The 19,144-nt window shown below is 39.6% G+C and overlaps 2 protein-coding genes across 2 annotated transcripts; one reads left to right on the plus strand and one right to left on the minus strand.

Annotated features, from left to right (window-relative positions):
- Positions 1-3,949: 3,949 nt before the first annotated feature.
- LOC101447239 (olfactory receptor 3A2-like) lies at positions 3,950-4,894 on the plus strand. The gene has a single exon (XM_004476280.2). The coding sequence runs from the start codon at positions 3,950-3,952 to the stop codon at positions 4,892-4,894; it is 945 nt and encodes a 314-aa protein (XP_004476337.2).
- Positions 4,895-7,794: 2,900 nt separating this feature from the next.
- Positions 7,795-9,158, minus strand: LOC131275013 (SWI/SNF-related matrix-associated actin-dependent regulator of chromatin subfamily E member 1). The gene has a single exon (XM_058283762.2). The coding sequence runs from the start codon at positions 9,088-9,090 to the stop codon at positions 7,858-7,860; it is 1,233 nt and encodes a 410-aa protein (XP_058139745.1). The 5' UTR covers positions 9,091-9,158; the 3' UTR covers positions 7,795-7,857.
- Between the last annotated feature and the right edge of the window lie 9,986 nt (positions 9,159-19,144).

A 19,144-nucleotide genomic window follows, 5' to 3' on the forward strand; every position in this document is an offset into this window, starting at 1 on the left:
ACCACAGCTCTTTCAGGGATACAAGCTATTGTGGCTCACAAGGCAAGGACTTTATGAGGACATAGTCATGGAGAGGGCAGAAACATTTCAGTCACTCATAAAATGTGCAGTTATTAGTTACTGTGAAAGTAATTGTGTTAATTTGGAAATCTAAAAGAATCCAAAAGAAACAACTGAAAACCATTGTGACTGCCCCTCTTTGAAAACCGCTAGTAATACCTTGGTATTTCTTCTACTTATTCTTTCTATGTGTGTATGTGTGTGTTACAATATTGAGAAGAAAAGTTATATACATGTTTGCTTCCACTTTTCATAGCATCTTTTCACAGGAAATTACTTTTTTATGAAGTTATTTTAGTTAATGTTGGCTTTCTTAAATTATAGTTTCTAGCTGAGTACAGTGAGTATATAAAGAAACTATATACTATTGAATGGTTATTTTTTTCTTGCAGTTTTCTTTTATCGCCTATTTTTAAGAATTTTCCAGTTCCTTTACCATGTAAATTATTTTATTCTTTCCATATACATATATTTGTTTACTGCTTCCTAATAGCTATACTTTTAATTCAATTTCTGATTAATTGAATTGGATAGAATTTTCAGAAAAATGTTAAATAATTATTTGATATGAATATATACCTCAACCCTAACTTTAATGGGAATCTTCTAATGTTTCCCCATTATTCATGATGCTGGTTTTGGTGTTGAATTGGTTTCATTTTTATTTTGAGGTTTCAAAAAGTAATATGAATATTGACTATACTTAAATACATTTTAAGTATCTTTAGAAATGATTATAAAACGTTTTCTTTTGCATCTGTTATCATAAAATATATTAACACATGTCCTAATTTTAAGCATTCCTTGCATTCCTCGAATAAATACCATACAGTTATATCAAATTATTTTTGTAATATAGTGCTAAAATAGATGTTACTATTTAGTATTTATTACAATTTTTTAAAATTTCCTGTGGAACTATGGTTATTTCCTACTTATGATTCATTATTTTGCTTAATTGTCCCTTATTCCTTTCTATTCATCACTCTATCACTTAGCTTAAGATTTATCTATTTAATTTGACCCCAAATATTCTGCTCTGCTCTGATTATATTTATTTCTTTTGTTTGTCTGTGTTTTAAGTTATTATGAACTACTTTCTTTTGGTTTCCTTACATTTATTTTGTAAAGTGTTAGACTTGCTTATATACCCAAGCAACAGTTTGTCTTGATATAAAATTCTTGGATCATAATGCCCGTTTCTGAAGACTTTGCAAGCATTGCTGTTTTCTTCCAGCCTTCAATGCTTGTGTAGGTAAATACAAGATAAGATAATCCCTTTTTCTGTTTTAAGTGACATGAACTTTCAGTCATTCACCCAAAGCTATTTGAAGTCCAATAGCTTTACCAGGACTACCTCACTCTGGGCACTCTGCATCCATATTTCCATGCACATACTGTCCCTTATAAATACTTAGAAACCAGTCTTCCTTTAATTTTGGAAAATTTGCTTGAAATGGATCTTCAGATAACTGTTCTGGTCCATTATTAAAGTTTCCTTCTTTGGATATCCAAGAAGGCATGTGTTAGAATTTCTTTGAATGTCCCTTACATCAGTGTGTTCTAAAAACTTAAATCATGAATGTGAGTCACATATGTGGCTTATAAGTTTCTGCTAGCCATATTACAAACAGTAAAAAAAAATAGGTGTGGTTTATTTTAACAATATAATCAACCTGATATATTCAAAAGGCTGTCATTTCATCTTAAATTAATATAAAATAATTAATAGAATATGTTACATTCTTGCTTCATGTTAAGTTCCCAATTCTGGTGTATATTTTACAATAAAGGCAATTCTCATGTAGATAAGACAGTGTTCAAGAGCTCAGGAGCTTTGTGTAGTTGGTGGGTACTGTACTGCGTAATAGAGAATTATATATCTCTCTCTCTCTATTTTTTGCTTGCTTGCATATCTCAAACTTGGTCTCTATAAACCTGCATGTCCTCTTTTGTGTGGTTTCCAGATTTGCTTTTTAAAATACTTACTTCTCCACTTTAAAAAATTCTTTTACTGTATTAACATATATACAACTCACATTTGCCCATTTATACCACTTTCAAGGTCCAATTCAAGTGATATTAATTGTATTCAAAAGATAGTGCTACAATCACCAACTTCCATTACCCCAACTTTTTCACCATGTCAAACAGAAACTCTGCATCTGAGTTTTCCAAGCTCATATTTTATGTCCTCTGATAAACTGAAACTCCTCCCTGAGGTCTTGTATTTCTGCCCTGTGCTCTTGTCGGATGGAGGTGAATTCTTTATTACATGTTCTAAGTCCACGACAATTTTTTTCTTCCCAGAATCTTCAGCTGTTCCATGGTACCATTATTTTTCTCAGTGTTTGGAAACTACCATTTGTTTCTCTTCACCAGCCACCCCCATATTCTTTTCTAGAGTATCTTGTGATAATTATCAATCTTTTTTGAAGCCTGCATGAGGTGAATGGCCGGTGTTTTCATGAGAGGTTTTGTTTAGGAACAGAGCATGCCCTTTGCTTCGTGGTTGTTTATGAGTACATTTAAACTTAATTTCTCTACAATCAATGCTGATTGTGAATAAAAAATGGCAATGTAGTCTTCTTGCTTACACGGTATCACCTACAAACTCCAAAAACTGTTAACTGGGTAAGTGTTCACTCAGCTCCATCTCCTCTTTTTTTAGGATCCAGGGACCAGAGAAATATATGCCACCAATGACTGCACACAGTTCCTCTTTTTATGAAAAAGGATTTTGCATGTATGTGACAATAACCCACACAGTAAGTAAAGTCATCTGCCTGTAGCATCTCTAGCCATGCCTGCCCATGAATCTCACTGTCCAAGCTAAGGCAAACATCACTCTCTCCCTTCTGTTAGAATTAATGAGCAAAAACTATTTTTCATCCTGATTTCAGTCTATTCTATGTGGTAATGACATTATTCTTATTGAGCTATAACCTTTCATATTTTATAGAAATAGAGAGATATTGATAAAACACATTGAGCTTGACATAAAACTTAAAAGACCTAATTCAATTTGGCTGTCTGAGTTTGTGCCTGCTTCAGTTGAAGACCTCTGCTTGAACAATTGGCCGATCTATTATGCCTGGGTCAAGGATAAGTGGAAGACGAGTGATGGTGAAATACAGAGACTGAACTTCACCCAGGAACAATTAACCCTCAGTCTATGCTACCAACCTTTATTTCAAAGGGATAACAGACAAATAAATAAAGTAAATCATTCTCCTTTAAGATGTTATTCAAAGGTCCAGTCTAAGGGCTTGATTAATGGCAAGAAAACTAGAAAGTCATTGAACAAGGCAATTTGGATTTTTACCTTCATATGTCTCTCAACTTGGAGAAATGGACTTGGCTGGTCTTTCTGATAGCGACTATATGTGATGTCTTCTCTCTGATTCCTGTCATGGCTTCACTTGCACTTCACTATTTTCAGAAGACTTGAAACCTAGGTTATATTTTCAATACTTTTATGTACTATGGAAATATTATTCATTATTTTATTATGAAATCTGCTTGTTGGCTTAGGGTGATCCCTCCAAGGAAAATGGAGAAATTCCATCTTAATCGTACTGTATTCGAAGAGGAATACTGATTTTATCTTAATGTATTTTCCCAAGTATTCTGGCCCTTTCATCTAGGAGAATGTGGTAGGGACAATGTGGTGGTGTCATTTCAGCATCTCTGCTGAAAACAGGGTAAAGTCATTAATGTGATAGATGAAGCCCAGGAGTGAGGTGTGGCATGAGAAGGGGGAAGTCTCCACCAGAGCAGCTGGGAGTTTACCGCGGGGCTTGGCTCAGAGATTTAAACATATATATTGATTAAATGGATGGAGTGGATTGATGTCTCTGTTCTTGGAGACAAATTCTTGCAGGGATTCATGGATCCAAAAGACAGGAACAGCACATCAATTTCTGAGTTCATTCTCCTGGGACTAGTAGAAACAGAAATGTTACAATCTGTGATTTTTATTCTCTTCCTCTTGGCCTACATGATCACAATTGTGGGCAACCTTGGAATCCTGGCAGCCATCTTGGTGGAGCCCAAACTCCACACCCCCATGTACTTCTTTCTTGGGAATCTCTCAGCATTGGATGCTGGATGTATCACTGTCACTGTTCCTTCAATGTTAGGTCGGCTCCTGTCCCACAAGCATGCAATTTCCTATGATGCATGCATCTCCCAGCTCTTTTTCTTCCATCTTTTAGCTGGTGTGGACTGTTTCCTCTTGACAGCCATGGCTTATGACCGATTCCTGGCCATCTGTCAGCCCCTCACGTACAGCACCCGCATGAGTGTGGCAGTCCAGAGGACACTAGTGTCTGTGTGTTGGGCTTGTGCCCTCACCAATGCACTGACACACACTATTGCCCTAAACACCCTCAACTTCTGTGGTCCCAATGAGGTCAATCACTTCTACTGTGACCTCCCACAGCTCTTCCAGCTCTCCTGCTCCAGCACGAAACTCAATGAGCTTCTGCTCTTTGGTGTGGGTTTCATAATGACAGGTGCTCCTGTGGTTCTCATCATCACCTCTTACATCCACGTAGTAGCTGCTGTTCTACAAATACATTCTGTAGAGGGCAGGAAAAAAGCTTTCTCCACTTGTGGCTCCCATCTCACTGTGGTTTTTCTATACTATGGAACAGGTATCTTCAACTACATGCGCCTGGGTTCAGAGGAAGCTTCAGACAAAGATAAATGGGTTGGGGTTTTCAACACTGTTATCAACCCCATGTTGAACCCACTAATCTACAGCCTCAGAAACCCTGATGTGCAGCGTGCCCTAAGGCGGGTAATTGTGGGGAAGTGGTCACTGAGATGAGAGGTGATAGTATGTCTACTTTCCTATCTTTCTGGCTATGAAATTGTCATGTGAGGTCAGAGACCAGAAAAATTGGTCCACAACCACCTTTCTATGTGCCAGGAGATTGGGCTTATGGTATGTCCTACAAGAGGGTCCTACCTATTTTGTTCATTCATTCTTTATTTCCATAAATTTTATTAAATTACTTCTATGATTCAGACAACTTTCTCATCCACCAGCTATAGGTCCATGAATGAAATAGGCAAATGGTCTCTGTACTCATGGCACTCACATTCTAATGAACAGGGACAAACAAACTCCTGACAATCTGGAAAATATACTGTAATTTGAATCTGGCAGGAGTTACACTCGTGTATATATTTGCCAAAACTCATCAAATTATAAGCTTTAAATAGGTTCCATTTATTGCATGTAAATTGTATATTGATAAAGTTGATTTAAAAGATTATATACAACATGATATCATTTACATAAATTTCCCCAAATTGCAAACATTACTAATGCACATATTTTAGGATATATATTGTCTTATCTTACCAGAGATGTTTTGACAAATACCAAAAACTGGTTAGCTTAAACCACAGGAATTTTTTGACTCACAGTTTAGGAGGCTGGAATCCAAGGTGACAGTACTGTCAGACCATGCATCTGCAGTCTATAGCGTTCTTGTGGTGGATGACAGGCAGTTAATATCTGACTCTGTCTTAAGGCGATGTGTCTCATCTGGCTTTTGGTTCCATGTATGAATTTCCTTTGGTTATAAGGACTCCAGTCCTACCAGAAAAGTTGGCATCCTATTCAGTGTGTTCTCATCTTAATAGGCTCTTTGAAAATCCCATTTATTATCATGTTCATACCTACAGGACAAGGAGTTAGGAATGAACATGCCTTTGTGGGGACGTGATTCCCTCTACCAAGTACACATATGTAATAAAACTATGATGTCAAGAGGGAAGTGTTAAGCACCATTATTAGGGTTGTAGTTATTCCTGAAAGGGAGATATATGCAGGGAGTTTTGTTATGCTAGATGGTTGATATATGGTGTTTATGAAATGAATTCTTAAACAAGGTAAAATTTATTTATGCCTATATTCTTTTGTAAAGATAAACAATTTAATAAGATAAGAAAAATGGAAATGATGGTTTGATAAAATATTAAAATATTAAAGTCATGTTGAACAAAGGAAGGAATATAAATGTAGATGTAGATAGATATGGATTTAAAAATAGATACATTATATCAGAGAAAGAGAAACATTCAGGAAGAAATGTACAAATTGAACTAGAGACAAGGACTATTAAAAACTGCACAAGAACAACTGACAAGGAAATACAGATTGCTCACAAATACTAGGAAAATATTCACATTCACTATATTAGAGCAATTCAAATGAAAACAACCAAGGGACAAGATTTTGTATACAAAGATAAAAAAAAATTATTAAAATGATAGCCTTGGTTCCAGGTACTCTAAGATGGTTAATTCAATAGCTGAAGTGCACCCAAAGCTGAGAAGCTGGGGCTCAAAACCCAAGGTGGGTATTAAATACCTACTTGAAGAAAAACTGTGGTCTCGCACAGGAAATCCAAAAACTTTCCTTGTCTCCACCTGAATCCCTCATGTCACTTTCAGACTGTGTCTCACATTTTCACACTAATACTGCAGTCTGGGTGGATGTGCAGCCACGGGTCCACTGCAGTTATTTGCTTTCAAGTGACCTCAAGTCTTTCAAGTTTTTTCTCCCCAGGACATATGACCACAGCTTAGGTTTCAGACCTTTTAACTAGCCTAGATGGGAACAACAGCAGGCCCTGTGGTAGCAACAGCTTATCACAGTAGGTCAGAGCTCAAAAGGCCAAATTAAGCACTATTAACCCTCAGGACTTTAAGGAAAGATGTACTTATTGGTGTGAAAAGGACTGAGAAGAAAGCAGGGGCAGCACCTGCTACTCCCCTCTGTCCAGCTCCTCTGCCCAGGGCAGGGTGCTCACTACTCTGGATGTCCTCCCTTTTGGGAGGACGTGAAGGAAGTGATTCTCATGGACCAGGCTTTGGCTCCTATGGGACCTACCATCCTTCAGGCAGGGATGATACACTAATGACAGCAGCTCCAGCTTCTGGGCTGTTCCTATCTTCCAGTGCCTTCCTCCATTTTGAGAATAGAGAGGTTTGTTTCTCACTTGCATAGCTCACGGGAGGTTGGCATTTCAGAAGCTGGGCATACTTTTATTGGTTATTTGCTTCCAATTTCTTAGACACGAGAAATCTAATCCCACCCGTTTTTAGGACATGATAACTTGCAAAATGTTGCTGAAGAAAGTGTCACTTTTGCTTTTGCTTATTGTGTCTGTTTGAATTTGTTGATCCCAAAAAGAAAAGATTACATTTTTTAACTTATCTGTTCCTGTGGGTATGAGACCCTTTTGAATGGACTGTGCCAGTGAGACATGACTCAGGTTGAGTCCCCACGCTCTTGTTGGATGTTATATAAACAGAGACACAGAGACACACACAGAGAAAGGAAGCTGCCATTTTTTTATCCTGCCATGTGAGAGAGGACTCCAGTATTTCTAGCAGTTCAATTTTTAGCAGGAATCCCCCACAAGGCTGGTAGCATAGAGTAGCACAAGGCTGAAGACATGAGCCATATGCCTGATAGCTCAGAGCTGAAATCAGGAAGAAACTGGAGGAGCGATGCCTAAAAGAGGAGGTCCAGAGAGAGACAAGCCCTCTGCCTGGTTGTCTGTAGTTGAGCCACAGGAGTCGGTAGATTCTGGAGGGGAAGGTAGGGACTATGGCAGAGATTGTCTGCCATCTTGCTTCACTATGTGGCAGGACCCCAGGCTCACCAGTAGCTGACTTGGGTGAGAAAGCATCTCTAATGGAGCCTTTTTTTTTTTTCCAAAAAACATTATTTCATTTAAAAAAGTATTTAGAACACATAAAACAAGGCAACATCTATTCTTTTTTCTCATCTTCTGGTATGGGATCTGTTGGTGGCTCCTCCACTGTTGCACTGTTGCTCTCTGAACCAGTGTTGCTATCACTGGTCCCTTCCTCGGCCATACTGTCAACCCCCTCCTGCCCACTCTCTTTATCCTCAGTAGATGTGCCTTCTTCACCATTCTGCTGGCTTTCTGTGGTTTCTTCAAGGTGTGTCTCCTCTGTCTCCATTGGAATACTCTCATCTTCCTTCTTTTCTTCAAGTTTATTAGCTGCTTGCTCTTCCTCAGGAATAATACTGCTCTGACTGCGTTCAGCTTGTTCTACTGCCTCTTTCTCCCTTTCCTCCTGCCTTTTTCGTGCCTGTTCCTCTGCCTGTGCAATTTCAGCTGCAATTTTCTCCATATCCACTTCTACCTTTAAACCGCACAACCTTTTAAGTTCATTGTTAAATGAATCTGTGCTTTCCAGGAATTTCCTCTTCTTTTCCTGGTGTCGCTCCTCTATTTGAAGAAGTTCAGCTTCTAGTTTTCGCTGATGAACCATTAAGGACTGGACCTGTCTTTTGAGGACCTGCATTCTAGCTGTTGTGACAACTGACCGAACGTCTGGCACCACACTCTCACTAAGGATTTCACTGATGAGGCGGTGGTTTCTCTGGAAACGGGCGGTGGCTGTATGCTTCATTGAAAAGCCATCATCATAATCATCTGGATCTTCAGCAGGCTGAATGCTCATGTAAGGTTCTCCTTTCTCCATGCGAGACTGTCTCTGTCGACTTTCTTCCTCTAAAGCAGCTTCTGCACGACTTTTTGCATTTATATAAGCAAGGTATGCAGGGGAATTATGATAGGCCTTCATAGATTCATTGTATTCTATCTTTTCTGCTTCGTATTCGTTTAAATATTCTTGTTTCTCTTCATCAGTGAGATCTCGCCACATGCCACCAATAATCTTGCCAATCTCCCACAACTTTAGGTCAGGGTTAGAAGCCTTTACTTGATCCCAGACCTTTCTGCTGTACCTCATGTAGGGCATCAGCGGCTTATCTGGTGGCTTTGGGGGTTTTGGAATCGTAATACCAGAGGATGCCGTGACCCGGCTGTTGGTGCCCGGGTTCCCTCCCAGCCTGTAGTTGTTGTAGGCGAGATGACTGTATGGATTGTATCCCACAAACCCTGGTGTGCTGGGCATTTGTGTTGCAGGAGCTGGGGTGGGAGGTGGGGCATAAGATGGTCTTTTTGACATTTTGGAAGATTAAGTTCTCAGTTCCTTAAGAATGAATATGAGACACCGCAGGCAGAAAAAGCGCCCGCAGCTCCCTCTAATGGAGCCTTGATTTGATCATTTCATGGCCTCAGAACTGTAAGCTTTTACCCTAAAAAAAAAAAAATTCCCATTAAAAAGCCAACCTATTTCTGATACTTTATGTCAGCAGTCCATGGCAAATTGTCCTTAAAAGTTGGCAGAGCTTCCTCCCCCTCCACATCTCACAAGGCAAATCGTCACATGCAAGGATGTGTTTTTAGTTCTATTGGTGAATGTTCAGATTGATACTACTTTGAAAAGCAATTCAAGTAAAATGAATCAAAATTCCTGACAAAAATTTTTTGACTCAGCAATTTTACATTAGGAATTTGGAAATATCCAAGAAAATAATCACATAAATGAACCAAGATGTACACAAAAAAGATATTAATGACAACTTGCATACAATGGGGAAAACTGAAAACTAACTATAGAATAATAGAAAAGTTTTTAAATAAATTGTGATACACTCATTAAATGAAATTGGAAATGTGCTGGCATTAAATAATGGCATAGCTGAATATTTATTAACATAGAAAGATATTATGAATGTCAACTGAAAAAAGTTTCAAAAATTTTAGTTCATTTAAAAATGTTAATTAGTAGAGTTCAAAGACTACAATTCACAACATATATGAATTTTAGCTGTTGTTGGATGGTGAAAATAGGTAATTTTTTTGGCTATTTGTCCTTCTGCTATTTCTATAATCAATACATGATATTTAATGAAGAGAGTAAAAGAAATAATTAATAAACATTCAATATCATGTCATTATATGCAGAATAAACTCCAGACACCTTAAGATTTTGCTGAGGGTCTATTAAAATCTCTCCAAGTCTATCTCTAGGCTTGTCTCTTTCAGCTTCTGGGTCATAAACAACAGTCCAGAAACACAGCTGGGACCCTCAGCTGAGTGTCCGGCTGCTTTCCAGCCTCTCTATCTTTGCCCAACTGTCCTTGCTGAATAACAGCCACACTTAAGGTGAACCAGTCTCTCTACTGAGGGCTTTTGTACATTATCTCATTTAATCCTGACCAAAAACCTCTTAAATAAATTTGCTGTTATTCTCAATTTACAGATGAGAAACCAAGGCGTAGGGAGGTAAAATAAATTCCAATGGATAGGGCGTCCGCCTACCACATGGGAGGTCTGCGGTTCAAACCCCGGGCCTCCTTGACTCATGTGGAGCTGGCACATTTGCAGTGCTGATGTGCACAAGGAGTGCCCTGACACACAGGGGTGTCCCCCACATAGGGGAGCCTCATGCACAAGGAGCGCACCCCATAAGGAGAGCCGCCTAGTGCGAAAGAAAGTGCAGCCTGCCCAAGAATGGTACCGCACACACGGAGAGCTGACACAACAAGATGATGCAACAAAAAAAGAAACACAGATTCCTGGTGCTGCTGATAAGGATAGAAGCAGTCACAGAAGAACACACAGCGAATGGACACAGAGAGCAGACAACTGGGGGTGGGGGGAGGGGAGGGAGATCAATAAAAATATAAATATTTAAAAAAAAATGTTCCAAGGGCATACTGATGAGGCATAGAGCTGGGATAAGAACCCAGGCTGTTTAGTCTCCAAATATGAGCACTCCTACACCATTGCATGTCTTCCAGAAGTGAACTTGCCTTTCCTGCTGCTTTTACATGATAAATTTTCTGGATTTCTTCAACCTCAGCTCAGTTCTCATCTCTCAGGGATGTCTTTCCCAAACTCTTCACCACTAGCTGCCAGGCCAGAATTCCTCCCTTGGCACCCCTAACATCCTGCCACAAGCATACCCATTGTCGGCATGGCATTACATTGCAATTGTCTTCTCCCCCTAGGAGATTGGGACCTTCTGATCTACGTTGGTAACTGATTATAAGAGCCCTACAGTGTCCAGTCATTATCAATTAAACGAGGAACTGAAGGACTGAATATACATCAAATCAATTCATTTTACCTATCCTTCAGGTCAAGATCAAACCTTGTACCTGGTGGAGGAATTGTCCCATCTCCACTTCAATGCTCTCTTTCCAAACTTACTGTTAGTCAACCTCTGAAAGGATATTCCCAGAAGAAGTCTGCCCAGGGCCCCAAGCATGTCCTTGTCCTCAGGCTGTAGATAAGAGTGCTCATCATGGTGCCACCACAGCATACATTGCTGTGACCACAAGTCCTTCATGGAATAGGAGTGGAGAGGCTACAGATATATCATACATAGTGTCCCACAGAAGAGGGAGACCACAGCCAGATGGGAGGGATAGGTGGAGAAGGCTTTAGACTTCCCAGTGGCTGATGGTATTCAGTGGATGGTTCTAACAATAGGAACATAGGACATGATCAAGAACATTAAGGGGGTGAGGAAGATGAACCAGCCCATGGCAACCAGCACTAGGTTGTTGATCTGTGTTTTGGAAACATGATCCTCAGCTGGATGTACATCTCACAAAAGATATAATGGTTCTTCTGGGACCCAGAGAAAGTCACCATGTTTATGAAGAGGGTGTGGATGAGGTTATAGAGGACAGAGAGTACCCAAAACAAGCCAGGAAGCAAAATTGAGAATCCAAGACTCATGGCCATGGTGTAGTGGAGGGTACTGAGTACAAAATAGTTTGGCCTAAAATTCATCTATTTCTTGTAAGCCTGAGTGCAGTGATGAAGACTGCATTGTCAGCTGCTGATTTAAAATTAACTCTGCAATTTTCTAACTGTGAAACCCCGGCCAGGTTATTTGTACTCTTTATGACTTCCTTTCTTCATGTATAAAATGGAAGGATAAATTTAGTAATAAGTTGTTGGCATGCATTGATCACTCAGTAAAGATTGCCTATTATTATTATAATTATTATAAAAATATGTCAAATATAATTCAATACAAGCCCATCTATATTATAAACAAACAAATCTAAGCATTAAAATATTAACAAGAAAGGGACACAACCTTTAAATTTTCCAGAGAATCACAAAATTTAATCTGATAAATGACAGGAAGTTTAAATATTGCATAGGTGCATATTTCATGAATTAAACTCAAATATTACTATTTGGAAGTCAAAAATCCAAAAAATTTTGAGGGGAAAAATAGTTTTAAGCATGGCAAGAGAATGCTTCCATGCAGTTTGAATCTGGTTCCCTCTGGTGACTGTGAGGACAATAGTTTCCAGACAGATTGGAGCAGAATTAGGGAGGGTGGTCAGGGGTCCACTGTAGGGGTGAGGGTGGCCTGAATTAGGACGGGTATGGAAGAGTTAGAGAAATAGAATACCTGACCATATCTGGAGGGGAATTCATGAAGAATCAATGATGGATTGGACACTGGAGATGGAGGAAAGGGTGAAATAAAAGATGACTATCCATTTATCACTTAGGTAATGTGGGATGGAGGCATAATTGGTTAATATGTGGAAGAGTTTGAGCTCTTGAGTGACAAGTAGGGGAAGGTGAGCAGGTGTTTGTGTATATGAGTCTTGAGTCAGAAGAAATGTCTTAGATGGAGTATATATTTGGAAGATGTTGGCATATGCAAGTGATCTAAAACCATGGAGACAGATGAGATCATCCACAGAGCAAGGAAAGAGAAAGGAAAGAAGATGAACAATAGCAAAGGCTTAAGAAGACCAGAAATGCCTACATGAAGTTCCACTGAAAGAGGAAAAACCAGCAAAGAGGGTGAGAATGAGTGGCCAAAGAAGTGGAAGAAAAAACCAGGACCATTTGTCATCACATAGTAATTCAGATGGGATTTTAAAAGCTTCTATCCTCTTCTCTCAGCAGTTTGAGAAGATGCTATGGAATGCCCCGCTTCAGTGGAACTAGGAAACACCCACAGTCCCAAACCAGCAGACAGGCTGGAATGAGCAGTGGAAATCTGACCTTGTGAGGAAGTGTGTGGAGAAAAATGAATCTGAAGGGACAAAGTCAAGACCATATATGACAATAGAACTCTGAGCCACCACCTCTGCAGCCATTGGTCCCAAATCATCAGGGCTTCACTAACTGACTGCAACCTTCCCTACTTTTTGCAACAACCTCCATTGAAAGCATACCTGAAACATTCCTCTTTTTAACACTATCAAGTTTCTCTACTGAGCTGCCTGTCTTTGAGTCTGTACCAAGCACAAATGATGGTAGCTGACTCCAGATAGACTAAGCTCCAAATAAATAGCCTCTGTGTGCTCTCATTTGTGGGGTATTCATTTATTTTCACAGAATATATGCCTCTTTGGCCCCTGGCACAGCAAGAATAGCACATAGCAACACCTGTTGGGTAGGACAAACCTAGTGATCTTTACTTGGAAAGAGACCTGTGTGTTGGAAATTAGGATCAAAATTAATATTTGACACCAAGGGGCACTTAGGCTTAAAGTCACTTTGCACATTGTATACAAAATCCTAATCCTATGAATAAGTGCAGAGCATAAATAATATGGGTGTGAAGAATCAGCTCCAGTGTAGGTAGTATAGCATGATTGCTAAAGGATTAGATTCTTGTGCATAATGAGCTGGGCTCATATCCCAGCACTGACAACGTTGCTGTCTGGCTGACACTGGGTGAGTTACATAATCTCTTGAGTCTCAGAATACTCAGAGCTGTAGAGGGATTAAGGATAGCACCTACCATGGAGCAAGTAGCTATATGATACATCACAAGAGTCACGCTCAGACACAATAGAAAATTTCAGCAAAGGACATCTTTATCACTTACATAGCACGAACAGACCAAAAGAGCAGGGGAAGAGATCCCACAGTAGTTGGTTTCCAAGGGAGGCCAACTGTTTGGGTCAGAGTAGGTGCATGGATGCCCCACCTCCACTTGGAGAAGATAAATATATCTGTGCTGCCCCAGGACAGGTATTTATACAACCCCAGGGGATGGGGGCCTGTTGGAGATTTGGACCCAAGGGATATCGGGAATGAAAGAAAGAGAAAAAGAGAGTGAAAGAAAGAGAAAGAAAGAAAGAAAAAGAAAGAACAAGAGAGCTGGGATCAGGAGGTCTGTAAATAGAGACTCATCAGATGACTTTATTGTTTACAAGGGCTCTCTATATACCCATCTACATGACAACAAGCAGCAACATGCAGTTAGCTATCAGCATTACTCATAGTTTAAGGAATTATAAAAAATCTTATCTCAAGGTACAAAGCCTAAATGTTCTATTTACTACAAAAGGTATGTGCTCACCTTTTCTTTCAGCCTTTAACAGCTTCATCCTGTTTGCTGCGACCTCTTAATTACTGCATTCCTTAGGTTGCAAGCGTAGTCATGGAGACAGCACATCTCTCCTTGTGAGACCACTGTGCCTCAGTTTCCAACAGGGGCCCTTCCACTGAGAGTTCCCACCCTGATAAGCAGCTGGAAATGCTGGTTCCCAGTTTTCACTTTTAAGGTATTGTAAGGACTTTCATTAGAACTAACATCTCCCTTGCTGCAGGAAGGAAACATCCTGAAACATCTGAACACACTAAAAATGTAGGGTGTGGTAGGCAAGGGCTGGGAAAGGCCTCTAGGTTTGTCCCGGATTTCCCCAGCACCTACTTCATTTTGCCACCATCAGCGTGAGGATTCAATGAGATGATGCAGTAAACTCTTAGTATAGAAACTGTAGTGAAATAATCTCTGCATAAATGAAGTTGCTACCACTATTGTAATTACCTTTATCTATCTTTGTCAGGAAATACATAGAAAAAGCTAAACCTTTCCTTATCATGACACATAACTCAGGGCCAAATGGGACTTGACCTTGAGCACTGGAGCCTCCTCCAGACCAAAACTCTATGCCGGTGCTGGCCCACAATCTCTGGATCAGAGGTGCAAAGAACAGAGATCAACTCTGGTTAACTGAAGAGTAAAGTAGTTCATTGCAAGAATATTAATTGGTTCTCAGAATCAATGAAGAGGGAAAAGAAATAGCTCAGAAAATAGGTGGAAATGGAGGGTGGTAAAGCTTTGCTCACCTCCCAGGAACTGCCTGCCTAAGCCCAGCTGCCCTGGGTCTGCTGCCACCACTCCTGACTGTGCCAGCCCCAGGTACCCATAGCATATCTTCTGGATCTGTGATCTGGAACTTCTGCCATAGTCACTGCAGACAAGTTTGGACTGTCTGAACATTTGCATCACTTCTTTAAGATTGAAAAACCTGGTGGGAGCATTTCATGGGCTGAAGCTTTGCTACCTTCGGGCACCCTAGGAGAGGTGGTGGATTTCATGTTGAATAATTATATTCTCCTTCCCTCTTTTCTTTGATCCCCCAAAATGGGAAATTTACTTGCATCCTGATCAGCCACAAAAGTCAAATATCCACCTACTGTCTTTCTGAAATTACTTGTACAGAAACAACTTTCCTCTTTCAAAGAAAATAATAACAAAAGAAGGAGGAATGGGGGAGGAGGAGGAAGAAGAAGAGACAAAGTTGCACGCAAAATACTAAGAAAGAAATAACAAATAAAGGAATACAAAATGCAAAGGATAGCTAAATACTATACACCTGAAAACTGCAACATGTAGATAAAAATTAATTATTAAATGCACCTTCCAAAATTATCTGTTTGTTTTATCTTTTAAAACATATTATACTATTTTTATAGTCCGATAATTATATTATTTTCAGTCCCCATAGGTCTGTTTCTGTTTTTTTGTTTGCTTGTTTATTTGTTTTCCCCTGCTATTTCTGGCTTATGAGATCTTATTTCCTTGTGTTTCATTTCTAGCGACAAAAGTCAAGGTCCAAGACTCACCAAGAGTGGCAAACAAGTAAACCAACCCCATACTGAATCAAAGACAGAAAAAGAACCCTAGACATAAGAAGAAAATTGAAATAAATTAGACTTCACACATACTGCAACCTGATTTTGAGTCATCTCCTCGGTCCAGATCATCAAGCAATAAACTTAAAATTAAGGCAATGCCTGATTGCCGGTGATCCTAAGTATTAAGTAAAATTATTGGACATCATATTTAGGATGAGAAAATATCATTCTAGTTTCAAATTATTTCTACAAATGAATTTTTAAACTCAAAGTGCAGCATGAAAATAAATATAAGCAGACATGCTCTGAGAATGTAGATATAGAACAACAATGAATGATGGATATAGGAGGGAAGGAAGCCACCACTTGGCTCACAACAAAAGTTTTAACTATATTCTTTCATCAAAATTAATGGTAATCATATTACTATTATTATACTATAAAAATAGTTTGTATTGTGGAATAAAGCAAATTATAGGATCGTTTCAGTCTCTCAATCCCTGTTACAACCCAACTCCTGAAGGGCATGAGTTGATGAGGATGTGAGACCAAAGAACATACCTGGCATTTAGTCAGACATAAGCTTTAATGGAACTTCCAGACAGGAGAGAATCTTTGACAGCAGCTGGTCAAAGAGTGAAATTAGTGTCCAAAAATTTGGGGTGATATTTGAGGGGTTCCAGAACAAGGATAGTCCATAGGATATGAGAACAGAGTTCCTGCTAGGGTCACGTGAAGCGTACACATGGGGTCTGGTGATGTTTGAACTAAACTCGTAGGAAGGATGTTTACCAAGGATGTTGACTGCTTTGGGAAAATTATAGTTTATGACAACATCTATATGTTCTCTCCTCTCTGGAGAAGGTTGATAACCGTTTACTTATTCCTATGTCACACAGGTAGCTAGGTGCTGAGGACTTGGGGGCAACTGTGGGTCCCCACAATCCACTCCCATGTAGTTGCCTACATTGACCGTAGGAAAAGCATTGCATCCACATTCCACAGCAACAGTACAAAAGACAACAGAAAAATAGGAGTAATATAGACACAACCCTGAAAGTTAATGAGGGCACAGGTCTCACCTTGTGGCACACTAGGAATATCTAAAGCCGTCCTATTTTGTTTAAAAAAATAATAACATTTTCTTGTAGTTGGATAGTTTTTCATTTAGTAAGGGAATTGCTACTTTGGAGTCATTAAGGGCTTGAGCAGTGAGATTGGCTAAAGCTGTTATGTGATTTTCAGTGACAATTGCAGCACCATCTGGCACAAAAATGGCCAATGGGTAGAACCACCAAGGGGCATGCTTTACTCTATATCTAGCCTTGGTAGTAAAGTTACACAAGTTAGGGAGTAACCACCCAACATCATGTATTCCTTCTTGTCATTCCATGAAGACAGCAGTGATGTGATCTGTGGTGACAGACTCAGCTATTAACTATCCTAAACCATAGTTTACAGCATATCCTAAAAAAGGCCTGAACTTATTCATTTGTTCCCTTACAAAGGAAAAAATATAATTACAAGTCTCACTGAATCTCAGTCTTAAATGAGAAGGTCTTGTTCCAAACTTGTCAATGGGTCATATTCTGCCACACCAGCAAGGTGCTCCATGCTGCCCAATTTATAGCAGTTATTGGACAAGGAAGGTCAGTAGCACCCATGAGCAAACCCAGCACTGGGCTTGATTGTGGGTATGGGTTACTGCTGAAACCTACTGCAGGAAGGTAATGGGTAGGGCACTACGGGTGAAAAGAAAGATGTTTATGGGAATAATAAGGGGCCTAACAATATACAAGCAACATTTTCATTAATAAATAACAAAGTAGTCTGGGACTTTCAAACTGGACTTTGTGACCAGGGTCTTTGGTTGGGCTTTATTCTCATCAGTCACCTTCCATGTTTCCTATACTAAACTGCCTCAACTCCCCCTCAGAGAGTTCACACCTTATTCTTAAGGGTGAGTTGAAGGATGATGGTCATTCTTCTGTAGCTTCTTCCTGTTGGTTAGGGGCAGAAGACCCTGTCTAATGAGATATAAAACTTTCTGGCTATTCTGTTGAGGCCGAGAGAACATGAATCTGGCACTGTGGATGTGTCAGAGTGGCGGACCTGAAGGGTATCGGGCATGAAAGACAAGAGAGATTGGGATCAGGGGATCTGAGCATTGAAGCCTCAAGCTCATCAGACAAGTTTATTAATCTCAGGGGCTTCTTTATATACCCCAAGCAATTGTGATAACCAGCAACTATTCTAGCTAACTATTCCCATTACCTCAACATGTGTAACACAATGGATCAAATGCTATGATTATCATTCAAAGTACAAAATTTCAATGTTCTATTATATTGTTGAGAAAACATACCCATAAATCTTGTTGCCCAGGTTGTTCCATTCTACCTAGTCCTCATTCCACCTGAATGTACACATCTCCTTGCTAGATTTATGACCTGCACATATAGCTATGGAGACAGCATGACTCAGTGGTCAAGGAAGTAACTTACTTCTAAGGAAACAGCATGCCTTTGTTTCCCACAGAATGGAACTGGGTGAAATCCCCATATGACTAACTCCTTGTTCTGGAAGGCATTGATTATGGAAGAAATAAACTTAGAATTTTGAAGATACATGGTCTTACCAAAAGGATAAAGAAAATGGTGGCAAGCAGCCCCCAAAAGGGGGCCAGCCTTGACATACTGGACCATGGGAATGAGGAAGACCAGCTGCCTCCAGAGGCTACGTCTTGAAGTTGATGGGCTTGATCTTGTAAATTTCAAATGCAGTCTAGGAAACTGCCACCCCCAGTCCCCACAGAGGTGGTTATGCGTAAGACAGCTAGGAGAGGTATGAGGAAAGGCACTGCCCTAGACATAAACTCACAAAGACAATATAGGCAACAACAAGACAAGTATATGGCCCCAAAATAAAGACAATACTTAATGAGCCATTCTTTTATCTTATAGGCACTTTCATTAATCACTTAGAAAATGAATTAAGTTTACAAAGACTTTTATAACATGTTCAATATCCTTCTGCATATGCTCTAGAATAGAAGAGATATTATTATATTCATCAGGTATAGTACTTAATACTAATCAATGCACTAATCATTGCACAACTTCCTCTTTGAACTGCAGTTCCTAGATCTAAGTTCAGGTTTGCAATACCATATATGTTGTCTCTCCATGGAAGCAGGCCATAATGCCAATTGTGTCTGTTTAGGTTCTACTCACATTACTCTGGTAATTATTGCT

The sequence above is a fragment of the Dasypus novemcinctus genome, chromosome 21, assembly GCF_030445035.2.
Source record: "Dasypus novemcinctus isolate mDasNov1 chromosome 21, mDasNov1.1.hap2, whole genome shotgun sequence".
Classification (NCBI taxonomy): domain Eukaryota; kingdom Metazoa; phylum Chordata; class Mammalia; order Cingulata; family Dasypodidae; genus Dasypus; species Dasypus novemcinctus.